This window comes from Theropithecus gelada, chromosome 13 (genome assembly GCF_003255815.1).
Source record: "Theropithecus gelada isolate Dixy chromosome 13, Tgel_1.0, whole genome shotgun sequence".
NCBI lineage: Eukaryota > Metazoa > Chordata > Mammalia > Primates > Cercopithecidae > Theropithecus > Theropithecus gelada.
The window spans coordinates 83753105-83770579 of NC_037681.1; the positions used below are offsets into that span (position 1 = coordinate 83753105).

A 17475-nucleotide genomic window follows, 5' to 3' on the forward strand; every position below is an offset into this window, starting at 1 on the left:
CTTCCTCTCTTCCTATTTGGATGCCCTTTATTTCCTTCTCTTGCCTGATTGCTCTGGCTGTAACTTCCAATACTCTGTTGAATAGGAGTGGTGAGAGAGGGCATCCTTGTCTTGTGTCAGTTTTCTAGGGGAATGTTTCCAGCTTTTGCCCATTCAGTATGATTTTGGCTATGGTTTGTCATATATGGCTCTTATTATTTTGAGGTATGTTCCTTCAGAACCTAGTTTATTGAGAGCTGTTTTGTTTTGTTTTGTTTTTGAGACAGAGTCTTGCTGTATTGCCCAGGCTGGTGTGCAGTCGTGCAATCTTAGCTCACTGCAATCTCTGCCTCCGCCTCCTGATTAGCTGGGACTATAGGCGCACACCACCATGCCCAGCTAATTTTTGTATTTTTTAGTAGAGATGGGGTTTCACCATGTTGGCCACTATGCCCTTGATCTCCTGACCTTGTGATCCACCCGCCTCGGCCTGCCAAAGTGCTGGGATTATAGGCATAATAAGCCACCACTCCCAGCTGAGAGTTTTTAACATGTTAATATGTATGCTAAAGTGGCTAAAGAGGCTCAGTGTATAGATATCTGCAACTTACTTTGAAATGTATAAAAAATAAGATGTTTCAATATAATAAAAGTTGAAAAAAATAAGATGGATTGATAAAGGGATAGGTTAATGGACAGATATGTGATAACACAATTATTGTAAGACATTAATGGTCAAATCCAAATAGTGGGCATATGGATGTTTACTGTACATTCTTAGAACTTTTCTGTATATTTAAAACTTTTCATAATAAAATTTTGGTAAAACGTGTTACTGAGAGGGTACGTAAGTCTACATAGGTCTAGTTTGGTTCAGTCAACATTTATTGACACCTGTAGTGTTCGAAGTGATATAATAAGTATTAGGGATATAAGAATGAAGTAACTTAGATTCTTTGAGGTAGAAAGTGGCAGGAAATAAAACTGGAAAGCACAAGTTAGTTAATGGAGAGTCCATGATAAAGAGCTTGGACTTTATCCTGTGGGGTTTTAGGGAGGGGAATGGTACTTAGGTAGATTACTTTAGCAGCATTGTGGAGGCTAGATTTCAGGAGGTGGTGGTAGTGGTAGTGGGTATAGACTAAAGACAAGATAATAATTAGGAAGCAGTACTCCAAATGAAGATGATTGATTAACCTAAATTTTAATGGTTATAGGGCTAGATTCTAGAAATATGTAGGAGCAATAATCAATTGAATTTGATTGGTTGAATTAATTGTAAGTGGGTTATAGAGAATCAAGAATGACAAAGACCACACATGAAGGAGCAAGTTTGGAGTGTGAGGGGAAAATGATGAGTTTGGTTTAAGATATCTTATGTTTTGCATATCATCTAGTCAAGGACTTCTTTATTCATGCATTTTTGCCTATGTTATTTTATAAACATTCACTATAGAATTCCATGTCTGTTGCTAACAGTAAGATGTTGAGCAAAATGCATGCAGATACTGCCTTTCAGAAAGTTACAGCCTAATAGGCTGGGTGCAGTGGCTCATGTCTGTAATCCCAGCACTTTGGGGGAACAACGTGGGCAGATCAGTTGAGCTCAGTAGTTTGAGACTAACCTGGGTAATATGGTGAAACCTCATCTGTACTAAAAATGCAAAAATTAGCTGGGAGTGGTGGCACGTGCCTGTAATCTCAGCTACTTGGGAGGCTGAGGCAGGAGAAGTGCTTGAACCCGGAGGCGGAGGTTGCAGTGAGCCAAGATCGTGCCACTGCACTGCAGTCTGGTGACAGAGTGAGACTCTGTCTCAAAAAAAAAAAAAAAAAAAGTTACAGCCTAGTGAAGGAGATAATTAAACCAGAGTTATAATAAAAAGTGATATTTATGGTGATAGGAAAAGTACAAGATGGTATGGAACTTCATAGAAGGGACAGTTATCTTAACAATGGCTTGTGGGTATTATCAGTTTGAAGCCTGGGATGAAGCCTGGACTGGAGATACCAATTAATGTCTTTCTGCTGCTGATTCCTGAGAGTTGATAAAAATGTGCCAGCAACTCAGGAGGCTGAGGTGGGAGGATGGCTTGAGCTTGGGAGGTCAAGGCTGCAGTGAGCTATGATCACGCCACTGCACTCCAGTGTGGGTGACAGAGTGAGACACTGCATCAAGAAAAAAAAAGTTGTTAATTTTTTCTTTTGAGACAGAGTCTCACTCTGTCACCCAGGCTGGAGTGTGGTGGCATGACCTTGGCTCACTGCAACCACTGCCTCCTGCGTTCAAATGATTCTTGTGTCTCAGCCTGCCGAGTAGCTGGGATCACAGGCGTTTACCACCACACCAGCTAATATTTGTATTTTTTTTTTTTTTTTTTTTTAAGTAGAGACGGGTTTTCACCATGTTGGCCAGACTGGTCTTGAATTTCTGGCCTCACGTGATCCACCCACCCCCTAAAGTGCTGGGATTACAGGTGTGAACCACTAGTCCTGGTGAGAGAGAGAAAAAAAAAAAGGAATTTCTTATCTGTCCACTGAAGTCTAAAGGCCAAGATAAATCCAGAGAAAACAGAAGAAATGGAGAAATAGTAGATTCTAGGTGTACGACAGGGAATTTACAAGATGAGTCTGGGACATCTCATGCCATAAAACTTAAGCTGCTGCCAAAGACTAATAGGGTTAAAAGGACACAGGAGCCAACACATACACACAACACACACACACACACACACACACACACGCCCCAAACCCCAATGGATTAAAGACAAATGTGAAAAGTAAAAACTTTAATAAAAGGAGATTATCTGTATGAGATTGGAAATAAAGAAGGACATCTTAAACAAGATATAAAAGCATACCATAAAGGTATAATGGTGCATTCTTGTCTTTAATATAGTCAAAAATTTTTTTCATCAGCCACAAAGACAGGAAAGAGATAAGCAACAACCTAGGAGGAGTTATTTGTAACACTGACAAAGGATTAGTTTCTAAAATATATAAAGACTACTGCAAATCAGTGAGAAAAAGGCAAAGAACTCAGTGGAAAAATGAGTAAAACATAGGAATAGGCATTTCAAGGAAGAAGAAACAAGATCACAAGAAACATATGAAAAGATGTTCAACCTCATTATTAATCAGGCAAATACAAATTAAAACCTCAATGAGAAACCAATACACAGCTACTAGGGATGATAAACATTTAAAAACCTGAGTGTTTAAGTATTAGCAAGATGCGGAGAAATGGAAACTCTTACACTTGTTTAGTGGAAATATAAATTGGCAAAACTACTCTGGGAAATATTTGAATTATTTACTAAAATTAAAGATGTGTATTGCCTGTGACCAGAAATTTCACTCCTAAGTACATACCCTAGGAATATGTAGAAGAATGTTTATAGTTGCCCTGTTCATAATAGAAAAAGCTAGAATCAACATAAATGTCCATTCCCAGAAGAATGAATAAACTGAGTAGTAGATGAATAAGTTGTATTCAGTTGGTGAAATACTATAGGCAGTGAAAATGAGTATACCTACATCTATACATGTCAGCATGGCTATATTCAAAAATAATATTTAGTGAAAAAAGTAAGTAACAAGAAGAATGCACTATGTTTTCACTTCTATAAAGTTCAGAAAGAAGTAAAACTAAACAAGTTGTTAAATGAGTTTGAGACCAACAATATAGCAAGATGCTCTCTCTACAAAAAGCCCAAAATTAACTAGGCATGGTGGCATGCACCCATGGTTCTAGCTACTCAGGGGGCTGAGGTAGGATGATTGCTTATGCCCAGGAGTTTGAGGTTACAGTGAGCTGTGTTCATGCCACTGCACTCCAGCCTGGGTGACAGAGTGAGACTCTTTCTTTAAAAAAAAAAAAAAAGATTTTATTTGTGGAACTTGCCTCATATGGGAAAACCATAAAGACAAGCAAAGGAATGGTTAAGACAAAATTTAAGACTGAGAGTAGATGGAAGAAGAAATGTAACTGAGGAGGGGCACCCAGGGGACTTCAAAGGTACTGCTAATGTTAATGATTTTTCTCTCAATGGTGGGATGAAGATGATTTTTATTTTGTTTTCTGGCTTTCCATATTTCTGTATATGTGGCTTTCAGAGAGGTGATGTCATATAGGGGTTTCTCTAGGGTTGTGGTTCTTAACCAGGGATAACTTTTTACTATCTTCCTCCCCCAAGGAGACATTTGGCAATGTCTAGAGAGTTATTTGGTGTCGTGACTGGGGTGGGGAAACTACTGGCATTCAGTAGACAGAGGCCAGGGATTGCTGCTAAACATCCTACAATGCACAGGACAGCCCAATAGCAAATAATTATTTGGCCCAAAATGTCAGTAGCACCAAGGTTCAGAAACCCTGGTCTAAGGGCCAGACTCTTTGGGTTTGAATTCTAGCTTTGCACTTTACAAGCTGGGAGACAATGGGGAATTACTTAATCTCTGTGTCTCAGTATCGTTGTTTATATGAGGCTAATAGTAGTATCTATCTCATAGGTTTGTTGTGAGAATTAACTGAATTAAAACATAAGGTACTGAGTCCAGAACCAGACAAATAATAAGTACTTGATAAATACTAACAATAATGTTTTGTTATTATTTTTGTTGAATATATTCAATTGATTGAGAAAAAAAGAGTTGATTAAGATAAATATGTTGAAAAATATTTATTATAGCAATAGAAAATTATGCAAAGACACACATATGCACAAACCCTACTTTAAAATGTAGCATGTGGAAATTTCACATGAGAAGACCTTTGCAAGCAATAATGACAGCCTGTTATAATCTATATCTTATCTGTACGTAATAGCAATTTCTAAATAAGAAACCAGAGCACTGAACATAAAGTATATATGAGTTAGTGCTAATCTGAATTTAAGCTATATTAGCAACTGACCTCAAAGTCTTGTGACAGATTACATTACAAAAACCATCCTGTACTTTAGTACACAAACTGATATTTCCCTTATTCTCTATAAAAACCCTTCCAGAAAGATCCTTGGGAAGTCAGTTTCTTGATTGGATTTCATGTACACTTGTTTATCCAAGTGGATGTGTCTGTAAAATTGTGACAGGATGCTGTTTGCTTGTTTGTTTGCTTATTTCAGGACAGGGTCTCACTCTGTTGTTGCTCAGGGTGGAGTGCAGTGGTGTGATCTCAGCTCACTACAGTCTCCAGCTTCTGGGCTCAAGTGATCTTCCCACCTTAGCCTCCTGAGTAGCTGTGACTACAGGTACACACCACTGTGCCTGGCTACTTTTTGTATTTTTAGTAGATATGGGGTTTTGCCATGTTGCCCAGGCTGGTCTCGAACTCCTGGGCTTATGCAATCTACCTTCCTTAGCTTTGCAAAGTGCTTGGGTGTGAGCCACTGCACTTGGCCAGGATGTTGTTGTTGTTGTTTTAAAACAAGTATTCTAAAAAAATAAGCTATTTAAAATATATACAATTTATGGTAAAGCTGCTGGATCCGGTTTGCCAGTATTTTATTGAGGATTTTTGCATCGATGTTCATCAGGGATATTGGTCTAAAATACTGGTTTTTTTGTTTTTTTGTTTAACTCATTTAGCGAATTAAACAAATTTTTAGGCATGTATATTCAACCGTAATATGGCGTAGTTCCCTCCAAGCAAATAAAGATTATTATTTTTATTTTTAATGCAGGTATGTCCAGAAAGAAGTAGATTGAAGCAATGATATTGATCATCACTATATATTGATCAATACTATCATACTATATAGTTCCATATAATTAGCAAAGTCCTACCACATTTGTGTTCACAAAAGAGCTTCATAAAAATCCCGTGGAGTGTGTGGCATTATTTCTATTTTAGGAATGAAGAAGTTGAGGCTTAGAGAGATGAAATGACTTGCCCAAAGTAATAATGCTAGAAATTGTGGGACTATCATTCAGACTCAAGTCTCACAATAAATCCTAGCCTTTCTTTCTTTTTATTATTATTATTATACTTTAAGTTCTAGGGTACATGTGCATAACGTGCAGGTTTGTTACATATGTATACTTGTGCCATGTTGGTGTGCTGCACCCATCAACTCGTCAGCACCCATCAGCTCGTCATTTACATCAGGTATAACTCCCAGTGCAATCCTCTCTCCCCATGATAGGCCCCTCTCTCCCCATAATAGGCCTCTCTCCCCATGATAGGCCCCAGTGTGTGATGTTCCCCTTCCCGAGTCCAAGTGATCTCATTGTTCAGTTCCCACCTATGAGTGAGAATATGCGGTGCTTGGTTTTCTGTTCTTGCGATAGTTTGCTGAGAATGATGGTTTCCAGCTGCATCCATGTCCCTACAAAGGACACAAACTCATCCTTTTTTATGGCTGCATAGTATTCCATGGTGTATATGTGCCACAGTTTCTTAATCCAGTCTGTCACTGATGGACATTTGGGTTGATTCCAAGTCTTTGCTATTGTGAATAGTGCCGCAATAAACATACGTGTGCATGTGTCTTTATAGCAGCATGATTTATAATCCTTTGGGTATATACCCAGTAATGGGATGGCTGGGTCATATGGTACTTCTAGTTCTAGATCCTTGAGGAATCGCCACACTGTTTTCCATAATGGTTGAACTAGTTTACAATCCCACCAACAGTGTAAAAGTGTTCCTATTTCTCCACATCCTCTCCAGCACCTGTTCTTTCCTGACTTTTTAATGATTGCCATTGTAACTGGTGTGAGATGGTATCTCATTGTGGTTTTGATTTGCATTTCTCTGATGACCAGTGATGATGAGCATTTTTTCATGTGTCTGTTGACTGTATGAATGTCTTCTTTTGAGAAATGTCTGTTCCTATCCTTTGCCCACTTCTTGATGGGGTTGTTTGTTTTTTTCTTGTAAATTTGTTTGAGTTCTTTGTAGGTTCTGGATATTACCCTTTGTCTGATGAGTAGATTGCAAAAATTTTCTCCCATTCTGTAGGTTGCCTGTTCACTCTGATGGTAGTTTCTTTTGCTGTGCAGAAGCTCTTTAGTTTAATTAGATCCCATTTGTCAATTTTGGCTTTTGTCGAATTGCTTTTGGTGTTTTAGACATGAAGTCCTTGCCCATGCCTATGTCCTGTATGGTATTACCTAGGTTTTCTTCCAGAGTTTTTATGGTATTAGGTCTAACATTTAAGTCTCTAATCCATCTTGAATTAATTTTCGTATAAGGAGTAAGGAAAGGATCCAGTTTCAGCTTTCTACTTATGGCTAGCCAATTTTCCCAGCACCATTTATTAAATAGGGAATCCTTTCCCCATTTCTTGTTTTTCTGAGGTTTGTCAAAGATCAGATGGCTGTACATGTGTGGTATTATTTCTGAGGACTCTGTTCTGTTCCATTGGTCTATATCTCTGTTTTGGTACCAGTACCATGCTGTTTTGGTTACTGTAGCCTTGTAGTATGGTTTGAAGTCAGGTAGCGTGATGCCTCCAGCTTTGTTCTTTTGACTTAGGATTGTCTTGGCAATGCAGGCTCTTTTTTGGTTCCATATGAACTTTAAAGCAGTTTTTTCCAATTCTGTGAAGAAACTCATTGGTAGCTTGATGGGGGTGGCATTGAATCTATAAATTACCTTGGGCAGTATGGTCATTTTCACAATATTGATTCTTCCTATCCATGAGCATGGTATGTTCTTCCATTTGTTTGTGTCCTCTTTTATTTCACTGAGCAGTGGTTTGTAGTTCTCCTTGAAGAGGTCCTTTACATCCCTTGTAAGTTGGATTCCTAGGTATTTTATTTTCTTTGAAGCAGTTGTGAATGGAAGTTCATTCATGATTTGGCTCTCTGTTTGTCTGTTACTGGTGTATAAGAATGCTTGTGATTTTTGCACATTGATTTTGTATCCTGAGACTTTGCTGAAGTTTCTTATCAGCTTAAGGAGATTTTGGGCTGAGACAATGGGGTTTTCGAAATATACAATCATGTCATCTGCAAACAGGGACAATTTGACTTCTTCTTTTCCTAACTGAATACCCTTGATTTCTTTCTCTTGCCTGATTGCCCTAGCCAGAACTTCCAACACTATGTTGAATAGGAGTGGTGAGAGAAGGCATCCCTGTCTTGTGCCAGTTTTCAAAGGGAATTTTTCCAGTTTTTGCCCATTCATTATGATATTGGCTGTGGGTTTGTCATAAATAGCTCTTATGATTTTGAGATACGTTCCATCAATACCGAATTTATTGAGCATTTTTAGCATGAAGGGCTGTTGAATTTTGTCAAAGGCCTTTTCTGCATCTATTGAGATAATCATGTGGTTTTTGTCTTTGGTTCTGTTTATATGCTGGATTACGTTTATTGATTTGCGTATGTTGAACCAGCCTTGCATCCCAGGGATGCCCACTTGATCATGGTGGATTAGCTTTTTGATGTGCTGCTGGATCCGGTTTGCCAGTATTTTATTGAGGATTTTTGCATCGATGTTCATCAGGGATATTGGTCTAAAATACTGTTTTTTTTGTTGTGTCTCTGCCAGGCTTTGGTGTCAGGATGATGTTGGTCTCGTAAAATGAGTTAGGGAGGATTCCCTCTTTTTCTATTGATTGGAGTAGTTTCAGAAGGAATGGTACCAGCTCCTTGTACCTCTGTTAGAATTCAGCTGTGAATCCATCTGGTCCTGGACTTTTTTTGGTTGGTAGGCTATTAATTATTGCCTCCATTTCAGAGCCTGCTATTGGTCTATTCAGGTATTCAGCTTCTTCCTGGTTTAGTCTTGAGAGAGTGTAAGTGTCCAGGAAATTATCCGTTTCTTCTAGATTTTCTAGTTTATTTGCATAGAGGTGTTTATAGTATTCTCTGATGGTAGTTTGTATTTCTGTGGGGTCGGTGGTGATATCCCCTTCATCACTTTTTTTTGTGTCTATTTGATTCTTCTCTCTTTTCTTCTTTATTAGTCTTGCTAGCGGTCTATCAATTTTGTTGATCTTTTCAAAAAACCAACTCCTGGATTCATTGATTTTTTGGAGAGTTTTTTGTGTCTATCTCCTTCAGTTCTGCTCTGATCTTAGTTATTTCTTGCCTTCTGCTAGCTTTTGAATGTGTTTGCTCTTGCTTCTCTAGTTCTTTTAATTGTGATGTTAGAGTGTCAATTTTAGATCTTTCCAGCTTTCTCTTGTGGGCATTTAGTGCTATAAATTTCCCTCTACACACTGCTTGAAATGTGTCCCAGAGATTCTGGTATGTTGTATCTTTGTTCTCATTGGTTTCAAAGAACATCTTTATTTCTGCCTTCATTTTGTTATGTACCCAGTAGTCATTCAGGAGCAGGTTATTCAGTTTCCATGTAGTTGAGCGGTTTTGATTGAGTTTCTTAGTCCTGAGTTCTAGTTTGATTGCACTGTAGTCTGAGAGACAGTTTGTTATAATTTCTGTTCTTGTACATTTGCTGAGGAGTGCTTTACTTCCAATTATGTGGTCAATTTTGGAATAAGGGTGATGTGGTGCTGAGAGGAATGTATGTTCTGTTGATTTGGGGTGGAGAGTTCTGTAGATGTCTATTAGGTCTGCTTGCTGCAGAGATGAGTTCAATTCCTGGATATCCTTGTTAACTTTCTGTCTCGTTGATCTGTCTAATGTTGACAGTGGGGTGTTGAAGTCTCCCATTATTATTGTATGGGAGTCTAAGTCTCTTTGTAAGTCTCTAAGGACTTGCTTTATGAATCTGGGTGCTCCTGTATTGGGTGCATATATATTTAGGATAGTTAGCTCTTCCTGTTGAATTGATCCCTTTACCATTATGTAATGGCCTTCTTTGTCTCTTTTGATCTTTGATGGTTTAAAGTCTGTTTTATCAGAGACTAGTATTGCAACCCCTGCTTTTTTTGGTTCTCCATTTGCTTGGTAGATCTTCCTCCATCCCTTTATTTTGAGCCTATGTATGTCTCTGCATGTGAGATGGGGCTCCTGAATACAGCAGACTGATGGGTCTTGACTCTTTATCCAGTTTGCCAGTCTGTGTCTTTTAATTAGAACATTTAGTCCATTTACGTTTAAGGTTAATATTGTTATGTGTGAACTTGATCCTGTCGTTATGATATTAACTGGCTATTTTGCTCGTTAGTTGATGCAGTTTCTTCCTAGCATCGATGGTCTTTACATTTTGGCATGTTTTTGCAATGGCTGGTAGTGGTTGTTCCTTTCCATGTTTAGTGCTTCCTTCAGAGTCTCTTGTAAGGCAGGCCTGGTGGTGACAAAATCTCTAAGAATTTGCTTATCTGTAAAGGATTTTATTTCTCCTTCACTTATGAAACTTAGTTTGGCTGGATATGAAATTCTGGGTTGAAAATTCTTTTCTTTAAGAATGTTGAATATTGGCCCCCACTCTCTTCTGGCTTGTAGAGTTTCTGCTGAGAGATCTGCTGTTAGTCTGATGGGCTTCCCTTTGTGGGTAACCCGACCTTTCTCTCTGGCTGCCCTTAACATTTTTTCCTTCATTTCAACTTTGGTGAATCTGGCAATTATGTGTCTTGGAGTTGCTCTTCTTGAGGAATATCTTTGTGGTGTTCTCTGTATTTCCTGAATTTGAATGTTGGCCTGCCCTGCTAGGTTGGGGAAGTTCTCCTGGATGATATCCTGAAGAGTGTTTTCCAACTTGGTTCCATTTTCCCCCTCACTTTGAGGCACCCCAATCAGACGTAGATTTGGTCTTTTTACATAATCCCATACTTCTTGAAGGCTTTGTTCATTTCTTTTTCTTCTTTTTTCTTTGGGTTTCTCTTCTCGCTTCATTTCATTCATTTGATCCTCAATCGCTGATACTCTTTCTTCCGGTTGATCGAGTCGGTTACTGAAGCTTGTGCATTTGTCACGTATTTCTCATGTCATGGTTTTCATCTGTCAGTTCGTTTATGGCCTTCTCTGCATTAATTATTCTAGTTATCAATTCTTCCACTCTTTTTTCAAGATTTTTAGTTTCTTTGCGCTGGGTACGTAATTCCTCCTTTAGCTCTGAAAAGTTTGATGGAGTGAAGCCTTCTTCTCTCATCTCGTCAAAGTCATTCTCTGTCCAGCTTTGATCCATTGCTGGCGATGAGCTGCGTTCCTTTGCAGGGGGAGATGCGCTCTTATTTTTTGAATTTCCAGCTTTTCTGCCCTGCTTTTTCCCCATCTTTGTGGTTTTATCTGCCTGTGGTCTTTGATGATGGTGATGTACTGATGGGGTTTTGGTGTGGGTATCCTTCCTGTTTGTTAGTTTTCCTTCTAACAGTCAGGACCCTCAGCTGTAGGTCTGTTGGAGATTGCTTGAGGTCCACTCCAGACCCTGTTTGCCTGGGTATCAGCAGCAGAGGCTGCAGAAGATAGAATATTGCTGAACAGCGAGTGTACCTGTCTGATTCTTGATTTGGAAGCTTCCTCTCAGGGGTGTACTCCACTGTGTGAGGTGTGGGGTGTCGGTCTGCCCCCAGTGGGGGATGTCTCCCAGTTAGGCTACTCAGGGGTCAGGGACCCACTTGAGCAGGCAGTCTATCCGTTCTCAGATCTCAACCTCCGTGTTGGGAGATCCACTGCTCTCTTCAAAGCTGTCAGACAGAGTCGTTTGCGTCTGCAGAGGCTTCTGCTGCTTTTTTTTTGTTGTTGTTGTTGTTTAGCTGTGCCCTGTCCCCAGAGGTGGAGTCTACAGAGACAGGCAGGCCTCCTTGAGCTGCTGTGAGCTCCACCCAGTTCGAGCTTCCCAGCAGCTTTGTTTACCTACTTAAGCCTCAGCAATGGTGGGCACCCCTCCCCCAGCCTCGCTGCTGCCTTGCTGTTAGATTGCAGACTGCTGTGCTAGCAATGAGGGAGGCTCTGTGGGCGTGGGACCCTCAGGGCCAGGTGTAGGATATAATCTCCTGGTGTGCCCGTTTGCTAAGACTCTTGGTAAAGCGCAGTATTGGGGTGGGAGTTACCCGATTTTCCAGGTGTTGTGTGTCTCAGTTCCCCTGGCTAGGAAAAGGGATTCCCTTCCCCCTTGCACTTCCCAGGTGAGGCGATGCCTCGCCCTGCTTCAGCTCTCGCTGGTCAGGCTGCAGCAGCTGACCAGCACCAATTGTCCGGCACTCCCTAGTGAGATGAACCCAGTACCTCAGTTGAAAATGCAGAAATCACCTGTCTTCTGTGTCGCTCGCGCTGGGAGCTGGACACTGGAGCTGTTCCTATTCGGCCATCTTTCCTATGTATCTACAATCCTAGCCTTTCTGAAATTGGTATAACAGGAAATTGCTGTTTCCTCTCAAAATGAACTGAGATGTGATATCAGGGACAGACACAGAGAGGGGTTCAGAACTACCTGTCAGATGTGCTATTTTACATGCATTATTTATAAAAATTATATGTAAGTAATAAAATATATTGAATAATTTAATCATTATTATACACCTTTTATTTTTAAATTTTTTACTTTGGATAATTTTAAACATATAACAAAGAGAGAATGACATTTGCAAACTGCTATATTACCCGCTACCCAGTTTCATCGGTTATCAACTCCTGGCTATTCTTTTTTTTTTTTTTTTTTTTCTGTGACACAGAGTCTTGCTCTGTCACCCAGACTGGAGTGCAGTGGCATGATCTTGGCTCACTGCAATTTCTGCCTCCCGGGTTCAAGTAATTCTAATGCCTCAGTCTCCCAAGCAGCTGGGATTACAGGTGCAACCGTGACACCTGGCTAATTTTTGTATTTTTAGTAGAGACGGGGTTTTGCCATGTTGGCCAGACTAGTCTCAAACTCCTGACCTCAAGTGATCTGCCTGCCTTGGGCTCCTTAAGTGCTGGGATTACAGGCGTGAGCCAGTGTGCCCGGCCAACTCCTGGTTACTCTTAATTCACCTATATCCCTTCTACTTTCTCCCTGCTGAATTATGCTGAGTCAACTTAAAGATATATAATTTCATTTGTACATATTCTGTTATGCACAATTTTATTTTAAAATAGCTTTTAAATAATAATTACAACTTGGGAATACTGAAAAGCTGAATAGTTTTTTAGAAGCTGTTAGTGTAGTTAATATAGACCAGTTAATGTAGTTAATGTAGTCCAGTTAATGTAGACCAATAGATAGCATTTCTTGAGTTCAAAATGATCATATACATTATGCTTTTCTCTTAGAATTTAAATGTCTAGTGATAAACAGGGAAAGTGTTTTACCTGTTCTCTGCAGTCTTCTCTCAGTTCTCCGTCTAAAGTAAAAGATTAAAACATTAATTATATTAAAAATCTAATAAAGGACCTTAAGAAAAAGTTTTTACAACACTAAAAACAGAAATGCTGAAAACAGTAACAAATAAGTTAAAATGCTGAAAACTCTAGAGAAATAAAAAAGCAAACCTTAACATAGTATGAAAGTACCAATCATTTTCATACATATGTGTATGGCTACCTTGTGTTACAGTATTTACTATGTATAGTATATACTATAGTATATACTAGCAGCATATCACTTGAGAGCTTATTAGAAATGCTGAGCCATAGGCTCCAGCCCAGATCTGCTGAATCAGAATCAACTTTTTAACAAGATCTCCAAATTTATATATATTTATTTGTATGATCATTGAAATTTCACCTTTGTAATAATCAGGCAACTTGGTATTTTGTATCAGTCACAAGCAGTCTTATACCAACTAGAAATGCTCAGAGTTTTCTTATTTTTATTAATTTACTGAAAGCTCTTACAAGCTATAACATAGTTTTTCTGTTATACTTTGAATACTTAGGTTTCTTGAATACCATTACCTTCTGCATTACAGGTATTAGTCATCAAAAATCCAGAACAGATGTCTTTTTCAAGTTCATTCCTTCTGTCAATTATTTGGAAAAAGGATTAAAAAAGAAAATTTTAAGATTAAGTATAAGTTATAGATTTTAAAGCATTAAAATATTTAAAAATTTCTGGGTTAAAAAATGTAATTAAAAAATTTCTTTGGAAACTTTCAACAATATAGTAATCATTTAAATACCATTATATTTAAAAACACAGAAAGGCACTTTTAATTTTTCTACCATTAAATATTTTACAGGACATTTCAAAGAGCAGCTAAATTAAACTTTAACATACAAATAATGCATTTTACATATGAAGTTTTAAGAAAAACAATCATGGAAACCAAATGTGATGCTCTGATCTCATGGTTATTACAAAATTAAAATGAATGATAAAGTTTTATAAACTTGTAAAAGTAATTCACTTTTGATATAGAAACCCCCCCGCCAAAACACAGAAAAAGAATAATGTAAATATCCAGAACTCTTCTCTGGATATTTAGCTCCACTACTTATTATTATGTATCTTTTTAAAAAATAAAACAGGTAATGTGGTCTTGTGAAATTTCATGTCATCATCTTTCACTTATTATATATTTTTTGTTTTAAAATTTTTACTGTTTATATGTTAAAATTGACTTTCTTAAGGTATTGAGTTTTGTGAATGTTAACAGATGTTTAGATTCTTGTTATTACTATTACAAATAGAATATAGAACAGTTTCATCATGCCAAAAAAACCTCCCTTATATACTTTATAGTCACACTCCCCTCAACCTATACACCCTGGCAACCACAGAAATGTTCTTCATAACTATAGTTTTGACTTTACGAATGTCATATAATTGGAATTACACCATATAAACTTTTGTGACTGGCTTCTGTCATTCAGTATAATGCCCTGATATTCATCCAAATTGTTAAATGTATATCAGTGGTTCACTGCTTTTTATTGCTGAGCCGTCTTCCATTACAGATGCGTGTACCAGTTTATTTATTCACCTGTTGAAGGGCATTTTTCTCAGTTTTTGAAAATTATGAATAAAACTGCTACAAGCATTCATGTACAGGTTGTTGTGTGAACCTGATTTTACTTTTCTAGTGTAAATACTTAATGTGATTGTTGAATCATATGGTAAATACATGTTTAACTTTATAAGAAACTGCAAAACTGTTTCCCAGAAGAGTTGTACCATTTTATATTACATCTCATGCAACAATGAATGAGAGTTCAGTTACTTTGCATCATCCTCACCAGCACTTGAAATGGTCAGTATTTTTAAAAATTATTGACATTCTAATAGGTATACAGAGGTATCTCATCATGGTTTTAATTTCAGTTTCCCAAATAGCTAATGATATTAAATTTATTTGTTTGCTATTCATATATCTCCTTATTGAAATGTCCATCCAAGTCTTTTGACCACTGTAATTGGGCTGTTTTCTTACTGTTGAGCTTTGAGAGTTCTTTATATATTCTGGATACAACTCCTTTGCTGGATATGTGACTTGCAAATATTTGCTCCCATCATACAGCTTGTCTTTTCAGGGTCCTAACAGTGCCTTTTGAGGAACAACAGTTGATGAAGTTACCAATTTTTAAAAAATGGATCATGCTTTTTGTGTCTAGTTGGAGAATTCTTTGTTAATCCCAGGTCACAAATATTTCCTCCTATGCTTTCTTCTAAAACTTTGATAGTTTTACATTTTATATTTAGAGCTATGATTTATTTTTAGTTAATTTTTGAGAGTAATGTATGAGGTTTAGTTTGAGATTCTTTGTGTGTCTGTGTGTTTATAGATGTCCATTGTGCCAATACCATTTGTTGAAAAACTATCCTTTCTCCATTGAATTACCTTTGTACTTTTGTCAAAAATCAGCTGGGCATATTTATATGCGTCTATTTCTGGGTTATATGTTCTATTTCATTAATCTGTGTGTCTGTCCTTTTACTAATACCATAATTTCTTGATTAGTTATAGCTTTGGGGATGGCAAACCACAGTCCCTAGGCCAAATCCAGTTCATACATATTTTATTAAATAAAGTTTTATTGGAATATATTCATTTTATATTATCTATGGCTGCTTCCTTGCTATGATGACAGAGTTAAGTAGTTGTGACACACTATGTGACCTGCAAAATCAAAAATCTTTACTAAATGACCCTTCACAGAAAATGTTTGTCAGCTCCTGCTTTAGCAAAAGTCCTAAGATCATGTTTGATTCTTCCAACATTATTTCCCTTTTTCAAAATGTTTCTTGTTATTCTAGCTTCTTTGTCTCTTTGTATAAATTTTAGAATCAGCTTGTTGATATCTTTAAAAAATTCTTCTGGGATTTTGATCAGAATTTTATCAAATCTTTAGATTAATCAGAAATCTTTAGATCAGTCAGGAGACAGCTGACATCTTTACTATATTGAGTCCTCAAACCATAAACACGTCTCTCCATTTATTTGTTTATTTATTTATTTGACAGAGTCTCACTCTGTCGCTCAGGCTGGAGTGCAGTGGCAGGATCTTGCCTCGCTGCAACCTCTGCCCCCTGGATTCCAGGGATTCTCCTGCCTCAGCCTCCTGAGTAGCTGGGACTACAGGCACGTGCCACCGCATCTGGCTAATTTTTTTATTTTTTAATAGAGACAGGGTTTCACCACGTTGCCCAGGCTGGTCTCGAACTCCTGATGACCTCAGGTGATCCGCCCACCTTGGCCTCCCAAAGTGCTGGAATTACAGGCATGAGCCACCATGCCTGGCCCATTTATTTTAATCTTCTTAAGTTTTTAGCATACAGATGGAATGTTTTGTTAGACTTATAGTATTTCATTTATTTTGGAGCTGCTGTAATTTAAAAAGCTTTTTTGGTTTTCAGTTGTACATTACTAGTATATAGAAATACAATTGGGCTGGGGCAGTGGCTCACACCTGTAATCCCAGCACTTTGGGAGGCCGAGGCAGGCAGATTGCCTGAGGTCAGGAGTTCGAGACCAGTCTGGCCAACATGGTAAAACCCCATCTCTATTAAAAATACAAAAAAATTAGATGGGTGTGGTGGCATGCGCCTGTAATCCCACCTACTAGGGAGGCTGAGGCAGGGGAATTGCTTGAACCAGGGAGGTGGAGGTTGCAGTGAGCCAAGGTCGTGCCATTGCACTCTAGCCTGGGCGACAGAGTGAGATTCTGTCTCAAAAAAAAAAAAAAAGAGTTTTATGTGTTGACCATATATCTTGTGACCTTGCTAAATGCACTTACTAGTTGTAGGAACCATTTTGTCTGCAAAAAGGGATGGTTTCATTTCTTGTTTAGTGCAGTGTTGCATAAGAGTGGTAAAAGTGGACATTTTTACCATGTTTCCAATCTTACAAGGAAAACATTCAGTCTTTCTCTATCAAGTAGGATAATAGCTGTATAGTATTCTTTTTTTCCTTCTTGGTAGAAACTCTCTATAGTTTGAGGAAGCCCCCTTCTACTCCTAGTTTTCTGTTTTGTTTTTTTTTAAATCATGAATGGGTATGGAATTTTGTCAGACATGCTTTTTATACCAGTTGATTTGATCAGTTGATTTTTCTTATTTATACTTTTAAAATTGTGGATTCCATTAATTTTTGAATACTGAATAAGCTGTGCCTTCCCAAGATAAATCCCACTTAATTCTGGTATATTATTATTTTTATATATTGCTAAATTCTTAATTCTTGAGGATTTTTACTTCTATATTTATGAGAGACAGTAGTCTATAGTTTT

At 37.9% G+C, this 17475-nt stretch overlaps 1 protein-coding gene across 1 annotated transcript in view; it reads right to left on the bottom strand.

Moving 5' to 3' along the window:
* WDPCP (WD repeat containing planar cell polarity effector) overlaps positions 1–17475 on the bottom strand; it is a 479266-nt gene that overhangs the window by 21882 nt on the left and 439909 nt on the right. Inside the window, exons 16-17 of the mRNA XM_025354043.1 lie at positions 13705–13783; positions 13120–13151 (exon numbers count right to left, since the gene is read on the bottom strand). Of these exons, the coding sequence (XP_025209828.1) occupies positions 13120–13151; positions 13705–13783 (111 nt within the window). The remainder of the gene's footprint in view (positions 1–13119; positions 13152–13704; positions 13784–17475) is intronic.